Source organism: Kazachstania africana, chromosome 3 (assembly GCF_000304475.1).
Source record: "Kazachstania africana CBS 2517 chromosome 3, complete genome".
In the NCBI taxonomy this organism is placed as follows: domain Eukaryota; kingdom Fungi; phylum Ascomycota; class Saccharomycetes; order Saccharomycetales; family Saccharomycetaceae; genus Kazachstania; species Kazachstania africana.
Genome location: NC_018942.1, coordinates 155,614 through 172,240, shown reverse-complemented (window position 1 = coordinate 172,240; position 16,627 = coordinate 155,614). Strand labels below are relative to the sequence as shown.

At 37.7% G+C, this 16,627-nt stretch overlaps 4 protein-coding genes across 4 annotated transcripts; 1 reads left to right on the top strand and 3 right to left on the bottom strand.

Annotated features, from left to right (window-relative positions):
• Window positions 1-279: 279 nt before the first annotated feature.
• KAFR0C00840 (uncharacterized protein) lies at window positions 280-3,786 on the top strand (the record flags this gene model as incomplete). The annotated part of the gene is made up of 1 exon (XM_003956165.1): window positions 280-3,786. One exon carries the CDS (start codon window positions 280-282, stop codon window positions 3,784-3,786), a length of 3,507 nt encoding a protein of 1,168 aa, XP_003956214.1.
• Window positions 3,787-3,956: 170 nt separating this feature from the next.
• KAFR0C00830 (pleiotropic drug resistance family ABC transporter) lies at window positions 3,957-8,411 on the bottom strand (the record flags this gene model as incomplete). The annotated part of the gene is made up of 1 exon (XM_003956164.1): window positions 3,957-8,411. One exon carries the CDS (start codon window positions 8,409-8,411, stop codon window positions 3,957-3,959), a length of 4,455 nt encoding a protein of 1,484 aa, XP_003956213.1.
• Window positions 8,412-9,809: 1,398 nt separating this feature from the next.
• Window positions 9,810-14,363, bottom strand: KAFR0C00820 (pleiotropic drug resistance family ABC transporter; the record flags this gene model as incomplete). The annotated part of the gene is made up of 1 exon (XM_003956163.1): window positions 9,810-14,363. One exon carries the CDS (start codon window positions 14,361-14,363, stop codon window positions 9,810-9,812), a length of 4,554 nt encoding a protein of 1,517 aa, XP_003956212.1.
• A 645-nt stretch (window positions 14,364-15,008) lies between these two features.
• KAFR0C00810 (uncharacterized protein) lies at window positions 15,009-16,622 on the bottom strand (the record flags this gene model as incomplete). Its single annotated transcript, XM_003956162.1, has 1 exon — window positions 15,009-16,622. The coding sequence occupies one exon, from the start codon at window positions 16,620-16,622 to the stop codon at window positions 15,009-15,011; it is 1,614 nt and encodes a 537-aa protein (XP_003956211.1).
• Window positions 16,623-16,627: the final 5 nt, after the last annotated feature.

The window sequence follows — 16,627 nt, the reverse complement described above, 5'->3', positions numbered from 1 at the left end:
GTTTTTTGTGACACTTTAATAGCTATGATAGATGCGAGTTTTGGAAGCTGTCATCCAATATAAACACCGTTATGCATGTCTATTTCTTGGATCTATAGTAGTAAGTGAATATCCAAGTAGTGGATAATAATGGCAGAAGACGATATTTCGTTCTCTTCGTCAGTTCAAGATGAAGAGTCTCGACCTGGGTCTTCTGTTAATCTCATAACTACGAGAAACGCATTGGTGAGGCCTGAGAGGGCTAACCTTGAGGAAGACTCGAATCCCCATTTCCATTATATGCAGACCATTCAACAGAATCAAGACCACTTGACAATTCAAGCATCTGGTACTGCCTTGAATTCTTCTCTTAATTGTACGATTATTCCCTCGAAAATTCATAATGTTAATGAAGAAGAAGATACGGAGACAAGTAACCCTAGTTCTAAAGGGTCCAGTGGCGGTGGCACATATTCTCTTCAACACTCAAAAATGAAAGAAAGTTTCTATTCGCTTGAGGAGCATGGAATGGGTGCTCCTATTTCTCGTCGCAATGATTCTAGCGAAGGCTCCTCCACAACGTCCGACAAGGTTGTTGACAACTCGCCGGGGATTAGTATTACACCTTCACAACTAGCTCAGTTGATTGAAAAACAAAAGAGCCATTTGGAGGGCCCAAGAAGTCCAACAGTTTCAGAGCTGGCTGGTTTCATCATAAAAACAGAAACTATAAGTTCCGAAAATGGATCGTGTTCTAGTACGACTGTGTCACAGTTAGATAAATTTATTACAAAACCAAGAAAGAGGATAAAGTTCAAAGAAGAAAAGGCCCAAAAAGTTAATTACCAAGAGGTACATAGTAAAAAATATCTGAAATCAAGACCAGACGAGGCATTGTCATTTTGGCAGTTTTATTGTTACATAATAACATTTTGGGCGCCATCTTTCATTTTAAAAAAACTAGGCATGGACACAACCGAGAGACAGTTGGCATGGAGGGCGAAGCTTGGATTATTATCTGTAATATTATACCTTGGGATTTTTGTTTCTTTCCTGACTTTTGGATTTACTAAGACATTCTGTGATCACTCAACTTTATGTCTCAAGGTCGATTCAATTGGAAAAGAATATATGGTAATTCATGGTAAAGTTTATCGTTTCGAGCCCTATTTCGATGATGATAAAAATAGCACTGAACTGAAAAACTCTACCATTTTCAGCCATAGAAGTAACGGAGGAATGGATGCTAGTTTTCTTTTTCAGAACCTGAATGGTAATTGTTTCGATTTGATTACTGCTACTGAAAATTCTACAGTCCCAAGGGATTCGGCCAATGGTAACTTGGCATGGTATTATCCTTGTACGTTTCTCAAAACGGATGGTACTAGTAACCCTGTTTTAGAACAAGTAGAAGTTAGTAATTGTCATCTAAATTATAATGAAAGGCAAGAATATTATAGCTCAAAAAGCATTGCTGACGTTTATTTTACGTGGAAACAGGTCAATAACGTATCGAGAAACCTTGTTGTGTATAACGGGATTGTGTTGGATTTGGACCTTCTGAAATGGATTGATCAAAAAAACTTTAGATCACATCCTATCTTGGAATATTTGCTTAAGTCAGACTTAAGAGGATACGATATCACCACTCTACTTTCAACAACAGAGGGCAAAAAAATTGCGAGATGTCTTATTGACATAATAAAAGTAGGTAGGGTCGATTCTAGTACGGTTGGCTGTATTGTTTCAGATGTTGTTCTTTATGTGTCATTAACAATGATAGTCTCAGTTGTTGTATTCAAGTTTCTGGTGGCATGTTATTTCCATTGGACAATTGCTCGAAAGCAAGGTGCATTCGAGATTAACAATAAGGAGATGGATAAACGTAGAAAGGCTATTGAAGAATGGTCAAATAATATAAATGAGCCTGGCCCTCTGAAAGAAGTTGAAGGTCACCTTAGACCGAAACACAATTCCTCAAAGAACAGAAGGTTCATGCCACAAAAGCGGAACGCCTTCTATGGTATTCTCAAGGAAAGGAGCCTAAGTGGTAAGGCAAATAAAAATAGGTATCAGACGATGACAACTATGAGCCAAGAAGCAAAAGAAACAATATTGCTTACTTCAGAGGTCGAGCATACAAACTCAACCGATAGTTCTATGTTTTCTGTCCAGACACATGCAGCCCATTTGGACAATAGATTGATACATCCCGATGCTATAGTGCAGCCTTCACCATATCACAGATTGTATAACCTACCGCTAATTCACGTTATATGCTTTGTTACTTGCTATTCAGAGGAATATCAAGCCATTAGAACAACGCTAGATTCATTAGCAACCACAGATTACCCAAATTCGCATAAAATGCTCATGGTAGTTTGTGATGGGATAATTAAAGGTCAGGGAAATGATAAAACAACTCCTGAAATTGTGTTAAGCATGGTTGAAAATTTTGTTGTGCCACCCCAGGAGGTAAAGCCACACTCGTATGTCGCAGTAACCTCAGGTTCAAAACGACACAATATGGCAAAAGTCTACGCAGGATTTTACAAATATGATGATAGTACAGTTTCAGCAGAAAAGCAGCAGAAAGTACCAATTTTAGTGGTAGTTAAATGCGGTGCACCGTCTGAAGCGTGTTCTAGTAAACCTGGAAACAGAGGTAAAAGAGACTCGCAAATTATCTTAATGTCATTTTTGCAAAAAGTGACATTTGATGAAAGGATGACAAGGCTGGAGTTTGAAATGCTGATGAGCATATGGCAGCTTACTGGAACAATGGCCAATTTTTATGAGGCTGTTCTAATGGTTGATGCTGATACAAAGATATATCCTGATTCTCTTACCCATATGGTAGCTGAGCTGGTAAAGGATCCACTAATAATGGGAATATGTGGGGAAACCAAAATTGCCAATAAAAGGCAATCTTGGGTCACTGCTATTCAGGTATTTGAATATTACATATCCCATCATCAGATTAAAGCATTCGAATCTGTGTTTAACAGTGTTACCTGCCTCCCGGGATGCTTTTCAATTTATAGAATCAAGTCGCCTAAGGATGTACACGGATTTTGGGTTCCAATCCTAGCAAATCCAGATATTGTTGAGAGATATTCTGATAATGACACTAGAACATTGCGGAAAAAGAATTTATTATTACTTGGGGAGGATAGATATTTATCATCCTTACTTTTGAAGACGTTCCCAAAACGAAAGCAAATTTTTGTCCCAAAAGCTGCGTGTAAAACAGTAGTTCCAGATACATTCAAGGTCCTTCTATCTCAGAGACGTCGTTGGATAAATTCGACAGTTCATAATCTGTTTGAGCTCGTTTTAGTGCGAGATTTATGTGGAACTTTCTGCTTTTCCATGCAGTTTGTTGTGGTAATTGAACTCATGGGTACATTAATTTTACCTCTCGCCATTTGTTTTACGATATATGTGATTTTATTTTCGATATTTTCTAGTCCAACTCCGGTCATAACATTGATATTATTAGCCCTTATTTTAGGTCTGCCAGGTTTTGTAGTCGTTGTGACTATTAGCAGATGGTCTTATCTTTTATGGATGTTGATCTACTTACTTGCTCTTCCAATATGGAATTTCGTTCTCCCTTCATATGCGTATTGGAAATTTGATGATTTCTCATGGGGTGATACTAGGACCATCGAAGGTGAATCAACCAAAAAAGATGACCATGAAACCGAGGGGGAGTTTGATCATTCCATGATAGAGATGAAAACTTGGAAGACCTTTGCACTGGAAACTACTGGAGGGAAATGTGAATCAACAGATTATTTGTAGAAAAATAAAAAGCGCCCACCTTGCTATTCACATATAAGGAACTACTTGTTAAGAGAAAAAATTGATAAAATTCTATAAATGTTAAAAAAGTTATTAATATGTAAATTATATATGTAATCAGTATGCAAATGAAACAGGGTATCTATCTTTCAGAAATTTTACTTTTGATTTCATTTTTTAGATTTACCCAATATCTTTTTGACTTTGGATATGTTTAATAGTGAGGTTTGTCTAACATGGAAGATGTAGTAGACACCAACCATTGCGAAGATGTTGAAGACAATGTACAACCAGTAAATACCGAAATTTCTCCATAAGTATGAATACTTAGAGCTAATGTGAGTTAGATATTCATCACCAACTGAATAGATACAGTAGGCACAGTTGGAAGTATCATCGGGGTTTGCAACATAGCCTGAACCTGTCTTGAAATATTCCTCCATGTATGAACCACACGTTTGACCAGAAGGTGGATCGAAATAATTCAATTCCTTCGTTGAACAAACAACCTCCTTCTTGTGCAACATAATACCGACAATATTCTGAACGAAATATGTGTATGGGGAAGCCTTCCACATGAATGTCCAGAATGTTGGCATCAAACTCTTTGGTTGTGTGACACCACAGAAAGAAATCAAGAAGGAAAGGATTAAACCTAAAATAACGTTAGCAGATTGAAGATCTGGTGACATATACAAAATCATCAAACCTAGACCAACGTAGTAGAGTTGGAACATAATGGAATAATTTAGAAAGTAGACACCAGAGAAGGAACTACCAAAATGGTTTCTTAATGGGAAGTACGATGAAACAAAGAAAATTGTCGAAAATAGGAAATGGTAGGGAATTTCACATAAATATTGAGTAATTAGTAAAAATGACCAGTGGAACATGTTTGATTTAGATTCTCTGACTTCAAACAACGCTCTAGAAGCAATTGCTCTGGCTTGAATCTGGTTCATTGCGGGAGCAGAGATAACAATGGACATAAAGGCCGCGAACATAGCATTCTGTAGACCAATATAGGATTTCCCTACATTGAAAAAGGTAAAACCGATATATAAACCACCAACTGTCATAAGCATCATCTTGGACATTAGGTAATCCAAGTTTCTCCAAAACATAGTTGCAGTTCTTAACCAGACGTATCTAAATTGGTAGAAATATGAAGTAGCATATTTGGTTGCAGTTTCCTTACCTTCAGAATCGGAATGCTTTTGAGATAACTCAGAGATTAATTCACTAATCTCTTTGCTAGAACTATCAAACTCAGAGGAAGTTTTCCAAATTTCGTGCCAATCAGCATCAGTAGATGCAGTAGCACCAGCACCAATAGCCTCTAAAATATATTCTGCCGGGTTTTCAGCCTTAGAACATTTTCTTGCACCATTCCTTTCAAAATAGCCTAATAATGTGGAGGAGTTCTCACCAATATCACCAAAATAAACCGTCTGACCACCTTTCTTGAGCAGAAGAAGTCTATCGAACTGCTCGAAAAGTGTAGCAGATGGTTGATGGATTGTACATAGAATCGATTGTCCCGCAGCTGCTAGTTTCCTTAATAATTGAATAATGGCCCAAGAAGATTGGGAGTCCAGACCAGAGGTAGGTTCATCCAAGAATAAAAGTAAGTCAGGTTTAGCGACTAGTTCCACACCAATAGATAGTTTCTTTCTTTGTTCCACATTTAAGCCATTACCGACAGCACCGACTAGAGCCTCAGCATAATCTTCCATATCTAAAACATCAATAATTTTTTCTACGTAGTCCATCTTTTCTTTATCAGAGATGTTTTGAGGGCGACGTAAACGAGCAGAGAATTGTAATGATTCTCTAACAGTAAGTTCTGCAATATGGATATCCTGTTGCTGAACATAACCTGTACGTCTTTCGAAACTTGCATCAATATGATGACCATTTACTAACATATCACCAGTAATAATACCGACATTTCTTTGAGCTAGCGTGTTCAATAAAGTAGTTTTACCAGCACCAGATTCACCCATCAAAGCAGTCAGAGTACCAGGCTTGCAAAAACCAGAAACGTGATCCAGCAACATACGTTGACCACCATCGTACGGAATAGTGTAACAAACATCCTTCCAAATAAAAACACCTTTTGACTTCAAATCTTCAAACTGGATATCTTCTCCTTTGGAACTGGATGTGGAATATCTTTCTTTTAAGTCACTTGGAGAAGTTTCACCAGATTCAATATCAGTAGTCACCTCAAATCTCTTGGAACCCTTCTTAAAAAGTAAGGCGTCTCCACCGCCTTTAACAGGCCTTTTGTATTCAGTGATAACAGCTTTGATGACAAGATAACCAATAACAAAGCACCACATAATACCAAAGTTTCTCCAGACATGGCCATATGTATATTGGTATTGCATTTGTAAATAATCATCACCCAACACATATGATTGACCAAATTGAGAGCCAGTGAAGGCACAAACCCTGTTACTGGAAGAAACATTTGCGTAGGTTGGGCCTGTTGGAACAAGCGTAGTACATTCCATATGTCTACCATGAAATTCAGCTTCCAACATCGCTTCAAAAGCATATCTAATTGGTAAAATGTAAGAAATCCATTTGAACCATGGATGCATTGATGGCAATTGAATCATATACGTGGAATACATGGAAATCGACATCATAAGAATACCGGCTAGAGAGTTAGCTTGTGAGATATTATCACATGCAGAAGCAACCATTTCAAATAAACCTGTAATTGATTCCGAACACATAGTCAAGAATAAATAGACAGTAAAGAAAGAACCTGCATTAGTATGCAAGCCGGCTAAGAAATATAGGATGATCAAGAAGCATGTCAAACCGATCATTCTGAATGGAAATGCGGACAATGTACTAGCTAAGGCTTCAGCAGATGGGTGGTACAAAGAATAGCCCTTGTGCTTTTGTAAAATTGGTCTATGATCAAAAGTAATATTGGCCAGACCCATTAAGGAGTAGTAAAGCAAAGCAAAATAAATGACACCACCTCTTGAAAAAGCACCGTCAGTAGATGAAGGTGTTTTATAAAACAATGAACCACTGATAAAGGCTTGGATGATACCAGAGGCAACATTGATAACGGTATAACTTTTATTACCATAAATTCTTTGAAAACCACGGATGGTACAGAGTCTCACTTGTTCTAGGTAGGAGGTAGTATAATATGACTTTTTCCTTGCACCTTTAGACTTTTCATCAGCCATTGACATATCATAAAGTTCCTTAGTCTTTTCGCTATCAACTTCTTCCTTGTATGTCTGGATTTCATTTTTCAATTGAGCATATTCTTTCGAATTCAACCAATAAGCTTCAAACTCTTCCGCACTACGTGGTACTTTATGTTCATAACCTGGTTTAATAAGATGGAACCCCTTTGGATCAGTCAATGCTGTCAAAAATTCGGCTGTAGCCTGTCTTGGAGGGCATAAATAACCCATTTCGGCAAAGTATTCTTTTGCTTCGTGAATTGGACCATAATATATTTGTCTACCAGCATATAATACTGTAACCTTGTCAAATTTTTCATAAATATTCTCAGAAGCTTGGTAGATGGTAACGAAGGCAGTTGACTTCAGTAAATTTGTCATAATGCGGATGGCTGCGGCGTATTCCAGAGCAGTAGAGGCATCTAAACCTCTGGTAGCATTATCCCAACAATATACGGTACCTCTAGCAGCTAACGCTTCAGCAATTGATACACGCTTACGTTCTCCACCGGAAACACCTCTAACAAAATCGTTACCGACCTTTGTTTGATACGTGTGTCTTAGACCAAAGATAGTAGCGTATAAATCTCTTGTAGATTCAATGTATTCGCTCTTGGAAATATTATTGATTCTTTTGGCTGGCATTTTACATGCGATTGCAAAGTCTAATGTTTGTTTCACTGTCAAGTAAGGGAAGTGGACATCTAATTCACCATTGTAAATCACATCTGCTCTGTAGTTTTTCATCATTTCATCTTGTGAAATTCCATCATATGCAACATCACCTGTGACACCTCCTGCGAACTGATCAATTTCACCTGCTGTAACTTTTAAGAATGAGGAACAACCTGCACCTGGTCTTCCAAGAACTAAAACCATTTCACCTGGTCTAGCTAGGGCGTTAACATTTTGTAAAATGGATTTCATTTTGTTCCCTTTTTTTGATTTAATCCCTTTATAAATTGTTAATGGTAAACATAAGATATTACCAAAAGTAGCACCTTCTAAAGCAGAGGCGTCGAAACCTTCAGCACTAACGTTTTCCAATGTGACACCAGCCTTACGTATATGAATACCTTGTTCTTCAGAGTCTCTGGCAAAAGCAGCAAAGATTGCCTCGGCATCAAAAGAATCATCATTTCGTAATTGAAGTTCACCATCCCTAGTGGTATGTTTTGATAGAATTTCTGCTAACGTTTCAACTTGGGAAACAATTTCTGATGGCCTTCCATTTTCGACATCTTGCGATAGACGTGATAGCGTTCTGGATAGAGTTTCTGCATTAAATTCGCTATTTCTTTTATTTTGATCGTCGTATTGACCTCTAAAGGATTCTTCGGATGAGGCGGACGAGGCCACACTTTCATAAGGTGCCTTTTTGTCCTCACTAATTGAACTCGACATTCCTTACGGATATTCCTTTTTGTATTGTAAAAAGATTGAGTAAGTCGTCAAGCAGAGGTTGGGGATGTGGAATTGAGGTCTTGTATATGTCGCTAACCTCCTATGTATATATATGCATGAATGTTGGTTATGAGTGCGTTGTCAGAGACATCAACTTGTGAAATGTTGACATTCACGGTCAGGAGTCACCATAATCAAAGATCTTGTTATGCGGAAAAATTAGTAATGAGAGACTCACACCGAGAAAATAACGCATAACTGTCCCAACACTGCGGCTTTTGCTAGCTCCATCGACTTCTAAGGAAGGAAAATAGGCATGCCAAAGCCTGGTGAAATTTCGCTTTTCTTTTTCTCGAGCTCATCGCAAAACAGACTTACTAAAATGATATATTCCATGGAAATAATTTTTTTTCTTTTTAGTGTCCATTTTGCCACGGCTTATTGACCAAAATGGAAACTACAAAAGAAACGAGTGATATCTGGAGGATAAAGCCACCTACAGTAGTCTAAATTTAAAGTATCATACTGCCAACTGGCAACATTTATCGCGGATTTAACCTTGAAGTCTGCTTATTCGGAGATATAGAACTACCAAAGATAAAAGTAGCGACATGAGGCTTTGGACTATCTAATTTATCCGTAACTTGACTCCTATTACTGTAAACGGATGCTAAGGGAGCTTAATGCACCTAGAAATTTATTAGAAGTCCGATTCAGTTGACGAGTATTTTCTTCTAGTACCCTATTTTGTCTTGTTTTTTCCATTTCGCACCTGGATCAGATAGCATGTCTCTAGCAATAAAGTTGTACCCACAAAAAATGACTAGAACATGATTTTATGTTTCAACAAGGTTGTTTCAAGAAGAGCGCATTTCATAAATGCATTTGTTACTCCGAGGCGCTAGCGCCAGAGGGGCTAATATCGAAAGAAGAAAGTGATACAGGAGCTCCGTGTAACTATTGTCAGAAGTCAGCCATACGTGGTGTTAATTACCATTGATAGCTGAAGTGTCACTGGCATTTTCTGTTTTACAAATTGTGTCAGAGATTATTCCCGTGAGAGAGTTTACTTGGAGAATTAATAAAGTGAAAAAAAAGTCCTTTATAAAGCTTCACTGGTTTATTGGAGTTGCCTTGTTAATTTCTTTTATGCATTAATTAATGAGTGCACTGGACTGAAATCCACATCAAGAGTAAGATGCTATCAAGGGTATTAATAGTTTATATAATCATTAGGTTGGAAGGATAGTTTATTTGTAAATACATGTAGCTCCCTCCCTTTAGAGTATAGATTAATAACGTTATTAATTATGTCTATAGAAATATCTTCATAAATTACTTTAAATATTGAGAATAATGGACTAAGATATATCTAATAGCTAATGTGCAAATACCGAATCAATCTACGACGTTCTTTTTTTTTGATTTGCGAATGTGAGATATTAATTTTTCCACAAACTTCAAGTTAAAGATTGAAGCATCTCTTACGTGGAAAATATAATAAACCCCAACCATCGCAAATATATTGAAAATAATATAAACCCAGAAAAATCCAAAATTTCTCCAGAGATATGAATATTTTGAGCTTATGTGAGTCAGGTATTGGTCCCCAACAGAATAAAGACAGTATCCACAATTGCTTGTAGCACTTGGATTCGCAATATAACCTGAATGTGTCTGTAAGTAATTTTGCATGTACTCTCCACATGTTTGACCGCTAGGAGGATTAAAATAGTTTAACTCGTTTGAAGTACACACTACTGCCTTCGTGTGTAACATAATACCAACAAGATTTTGAACGAAGTATGTAAAGGGAGATGTTTTCCACATGAATGTCCAAAATCCGGGCATTAAGCTCTTAGGTTGAACAACCCCACAAAACGCAATTAAAAAGGATAGAGCAAGGCCCAGTATAACATTGGCCGAAGGAAGATTTGGTGCCATGTATAGAATTAATAACCCAAATCCTACGTAATAGAGCTGAAACATAATGCAATAATTTAAGAAATATACACCAGAGAAAGGTGTTCCGAAGTGATTCCTTAATGGGAAATAGGATGAAACAAAAAATATTATCGAGAATACAAGGTGATATGGTAGTTCGCTCAAATATTGTGTTATTAATAATAAAGACCAATGGAACATATTCGATTTTGATTCTCTCACTTCGAATAATTCTCTTGATGCAATAGCCCTAGCCTGAATTTGATTCATTGCAGGTGCGGATAGAACAATTGATATAAACGCAGCAAATAAGGCGTTTTGTAACCCTACATAGCTATTACCAACATCAAAAAAAGTGAATCCAATGTATAAACCACCTACTGCCATCAACATAAACTTCGACATGATATAGTTTAAACTTCTCCAAAAAGTGACGTTTGTCCTAGCCCATACATACCTAAACTGATAGAGATACGATGTGGCATATTTTGAGGGTTTTGCTCCGTTTTTGCTTGGGTCTACCTCCTTGGATAAATTTTCGATCAATTCAGTAATCTCATTCTGACTGTTGCGCGATTCTGGAGAGTTTCTCCATATTTCATTCCAGTCTTCCTTTACAGTTGCAGTAGCACCGGCACCAATAGCTTCTAAAATATATTCTGCTGGGTTCTCACTTGATGAACATTGTCTTGCACCGTTCCTTTCAAAATAATCCAACAAAAGAGAAGAATTTTCTCCTATGTTACCAAAATAGACTGTTTGGCCACCTTTCTTGAGCAGCAGCAATCTATCAAATTGTTCAAATAATGTAGCAGATGGCTGGTGGATTGTACATAAGATTGACTGTCCTGAATGTGCTAATTTTTTCAATAATTGAACGATAGCCCAGGAGGATTGGGAGTCCAATCCAGAAGTGGGTTCATCTAAAAATAAAAGAAGATCTGGTTTCGCCACCAGTTCGACCCCAATAGATAATTTTTTTCTCTGTTCAACATTCAAACCACTTCCAACAGTTCCTACTAAGGCTTCAGCATAATCTTCCATATCTAAAACATGAATAATCTTTTCAACGTAGGTCATCTTTTCTTTATCAGTAACGCTTTGAGGACGACGCATACGCGCAGAGAATTGTAATGATTCTCTAACAGTAAGTTCGGAAATATGGATATCTTGCTGCTGAACGTAACCTGTACGTCTTTCGAAACTTGTATCAATCGGATGACCATTTACTAACATATCACCAGTAATAATACCGACATTTCTTTGAGCTAGCGTGTTCAATAAAGTAGTTTTACCAGCACCAGATTCACCCATCAAAGCAGTCAGAGTACCAGGCTTGCAAAAACCAGAAACGTGATCCAGCAACATACGTTGACCACCATCGTACGGAATAGTGTAACAAACATCCTTCCAAATAAAAACACCTTTAGACTCCAATTCTTCAAAAATGGCATCCGTACTCTCTTCTGCTGTACTACCACTAGAATATTTTTCTTGTGGCTCCAGATTCTCAGAGCTATGGTTGGATTCTTCATCATTTTTCATTTTATAGCTTTTAGAACCTTTCTTGTATATCAGTGCGTCCCCCGTATCTTTGACTGGTGTCTTATATTCGGTAATAATAGCCTTCAAAGTAATATATCCGAGCACAAAACACCACATTATACCGAAATTCCTCCAAACATGTTTGTAAACGTATTCAAATTGTTTTCTCAAGTAGTTGTCACCAAGAACCCATGATTGTCCAGGCTCTGATCCAACGAAAGCGCACACTCTGTTTTCAGCAGCAACATTTTCATAATTTTGACCAGAAGGGACCAAAGTGCCACCACAATCCATATGTCTACCATGGAACTCAGCGTTCAGCATTGATTCAAAAGCATATCTAATGGGCAGTACGTATGAAATCCATTTAAACCATGGGTGCATTGATGGTAGCTGAATCATATAGGTCGAATACATGGAGATTGACATCATTAAAATGCCTGCAATGGAATTTGCCTGTGCCATTGTATCACACGCAGCTGCAACCATTTCAAACAAGCCCGTAATGGCTTCTGAGCATAAAGTTAGAAATAAGTATACGATAAAGAACGCGCCTGCACTCCTACGTAAACCAGATAAGAAATATAAGATAATCAAAAAACATGTGAGCCCAATCATCCTGAAGGGGAATGCAGAGAAAGTGCTTCCCAGTGCCTCTGCTGAAGGGTGATAGAACGAATAGAGCTTTTGTTTTTGTAGGATAGGTCTATAATCGAACCGAATGTTCGCAAGACCCATAAGAGAATAGTAAAGTAGACAAAAGTAAAGAACACCACCTCTAGAAAAAGCGCCATTTGTAGTTGACGGACTGTTATAAAATAAAGATCCACTGATGAATGCTTGGATTATAGCCGAACATATGTTGATGACCGTGTAACTTTTATTACCGTAAATTCTTTGTAAACCACGTATCGTACAAAGCCTAACTTGTTCAAAATATGAAACGGTATAGTAGGATTGCTTTCGTGTATATTTAGACTTCTCCTGTGATAATGATTCATTATAAATTTTTTTTGTCTTTGTTGTATCAACCCTTGATTTAAAATCTTCAATTTCTCTTTTCAATTGTAGAAGCTCTGGTGAATTTCTCCAATAGTTTTCAAATTCTTCAGCAGTACGAGGAACTTTATCTTCATAACCGGGTTTCACCTTGTGAAATCCATGTGGATCTGTTAAAGCTGTTAAAAACTCGGCAGTTACTTGTCTTGGAGGACAGATGTAGCCCATATCAGTAAAATATTTTTTTGCATCTTCAATTTTCCCAAAATAAATCTGTCTACCGGAATGTAACACTGTGACTTTGTCAAAAGTTTCGTAGATATTTTCAGAGGCCTGATAAATTGTGACAAATGCAGTGGAACCTAGTAGATTTGTCATTATACGAATTGCTTTAGCATACTCAAGCGCGGTAGAGGCATCTAATCCTCTCGTTGCGTTGTCCCAGAGATAGACAGAACCATTTGCCGCCAAGGCTTCTGCTATGGATACACGCTTACGTTCCCCTCCAGAAACTCCTCTTACAAAATCATTACCTACTTTAGTGTGATATGTGTGAGTCAACCCAAATATCGTTGCGAAGAGGTCTCTTCTTGATTCGATATATTCTTTTCTTGAAACGTTGTTAACTCTTGTCGATGGGGTCTTGCATGCGATGGCGAAGTCCAACGTTTGTTGCACCGTCAAGTACGGGAAATGGACATCGACTTCACCATTATAAATGACATCTGACTTGTACTTCTTCATCATTTCTTTCTGTGGAATGCCGTCGTAAGAAACATCACCAGTAACTCCTCCCGCAAACTGACTAATCTCACCTGCAGTTGCTTTCAAAAACGAAGAACATCCAGCACCCGGTCTGCCAAGAACTAAAACCATTTCACCGGCATTAGCCAATCCGTTGATATTTTGTAATATATTTGTCATTCTATTCCTCCTCTTATTTTTGATTGCTCTGTATATGGTTAGTGGTAGTAGCAGAAAGTTACCAAAAGTCTTACCTTCCATGGAAGACTTATCAAAGCCCTGAACGGAAAGATTTTCTATGGTGACTGTTGCTCTACGAATATGAATACCCTGTTCTTCTGAATCCTTGACAAACGAGTCAAAAATAGCATTAGCATCGAATTCTCTCTCTGAATCTTGACTGCTACTTCCGTTGTCAGAAAATAACTTGAACTCACCGCTTCTTGACGTATGTCTAGCCAAGGCTTCGGCAAATTGTTCTACTTTTGAAGTCATATCATCAGAAAGGCTTGATTCGTTACGATTATGAGTTAAATGTTTATTTTCTTTCACTCTCTCATCAGACGAAGAAGTAAGCATCCCTGTGAACTTGTCCTCAGATGTATCAGGTCGTAGCCCATCTGGTTTTCCTTCGACATTGCTGTCTTTATGTTGGTATATTTCACTCATGCATTGAGTTTCATTTAGTGGGGTCGAACTAATTTCACTTTCAGATTCCATAACCCCTAGATGTAGAAAGTTGCAGAGTACAAAGTTTAATTTAAAGCCGTGTTCCCTATTAAAAGCACTAGATTTTCAATAAAGAGATGACTTATATACGGATTCTTCGTGTCAATTAAATAGAGTTATGAATAATCAAAAAGTATAAAACACACCTACCGCACACTGTTCGAATCAATCAATTCATTAGCCATATATTGTATATAAAGAAGCTTGACATCGCACTGTATGCTTTTCACGAACTTCAGACACGACCACTTGACATAAAGCAGTACCTCTTCTTCACTTTCGCACCGAGCTAAATACAGCAGTGACTACATTAGTCTTACCTCAGGCTGGATGACTCCGTGTTTTCTCTCCAATGTGCCAGCACCCTGAAATTATGTTGTATATAGCCTTGCATTTCTAACCACCCATGCCAGCAGGTTCGGCTGAACGTAGTCAGTCCGTGTTCCCCTCCATGGGAGTCTCTTGGGTAAGAATATTTGTCCACTATTTTCTCCGTGTTACCAATGAATATCTCCGAATTCCGTTCTCATTTTGATTATGAGAGCATCGGAGTTTACTGATCACGAGCAAAACTAACCTATTTGCAGGTAATAATAAGTTCATTAACATTAATTAGAATCGTATTTAAGTTTGTACTTACAGTTCGTATAAACAACTACCAGGTGCTGAATTGGATACAATAATGGCCTCCTTCAACTCGGTTTCCGTAATGTCAGGATATTTGACTTTGTAAAATTGATCGATCAATGCTTGTCTTACTCTTTCGACATTTCCTTCGGGACCACCAGGTACGAGATGAACCGTACAACCACCCCAACCGGCACCCGTTAGTCTTGATCCATATGCTCCATTGGCACGTGCAATTGAACAGAGGGCATTGATTTCAGGCGTGGAACAATTATATGATTTGTCGCAAGACGTTTGAGATTCATTCATTAATTCTCCAAATTTTTCGAAAAATTCTTCATCATCACTAAAACTATTGGCATCACTAATCATTATCTTAACTGCTCTCAACACTCTTAGCGCCTCAGAATATACATGTTTTGCTCGTTCATATAATTTTAAGGTTTGGAAACGAATAGGATATATCATTAGATATTCTCTGGCAAATTCTTCTTTCGAGCATCCTAGTGCTCCTGCAGCTTGTTCTGCCGTGAAACCACCTTTATATTTCCCAAGAGCCTCTTCCACAAGTTCTAGCATTTTAGTCAATCTCCTAATTCCCACATCAATGTCCCCGTCCCATTTATGATCATCATATCTCTCATAGTATGTGTCCATAAAATCTCGAAGATTTCCCTTATCAATATTTGTCTCTTCACCATTATCATTGCTATTGTCAATACCGTTCTCACTATTCTGTAGTGCTAATCCATACTTCTTAGCTAGAACGTTGGCAGCAACTGTAACTTCTACCACTCTTAAATTGTAATTTGTTGGCGCAGTTTCGTATTTATTTGCAACTACAAGTGTATTAGCAATGATAAATTGTACGGAATTCTTCTTCAAATTGGGGAACTTGACAGGAGTAGCTTTTAAAACAGGTTTGAATTCAACATATAGGGCATGACCTTCTTCTCCACATACAGAAGTAGCTTGATCCATCCCACCATTGCTCACACCTAAATAATGTTCAGCCACGACAGTAATACGTATTAAATCATTTTTTACCATCTTGAAAGATGGACCCATATTTGCCCTTATTATGGCAAGAGCAACGGCGCAGATGAATGCGGAAGAAGATGATAAACCCCCGCCGACGGGTATATCCCCCTGGCAGAATACATCTATGCCATTTAAGGGCTTATCTTCAAACCTTTCCGGTTGAATATGTTTTAAGAATACATTTGCCACATACAATCCACATTTAAAATAATTGGACCAATCTGAAACCGATGGATCAATGTTTATTAGAGAACCATCTAAAGGTAAATCGAACTTACGTCTTGCAAATTTCTTAGAATCAATATTGACCAATGTAATTGAAGGATTTCTAGAATCATTCTCATGTATTTTAATGGCACACATCATATCCACTTCAATTGATAGTGGAAGTACAGAAAAGTCTGTATAATCGATATGTTCACCTATTAAATTGACTCTTCCAGGCGATCTTGATATAAAGTCCGGTTCATACCCGTAAGCACATTTAAAATTGGCTATTATGTTTTCCTTTTTCGAGCATAGAATATGTGGAATATCCTTGGACTCTTTATTGTATTGTGGAATGAAAGTCGACATCGCCATCGCAA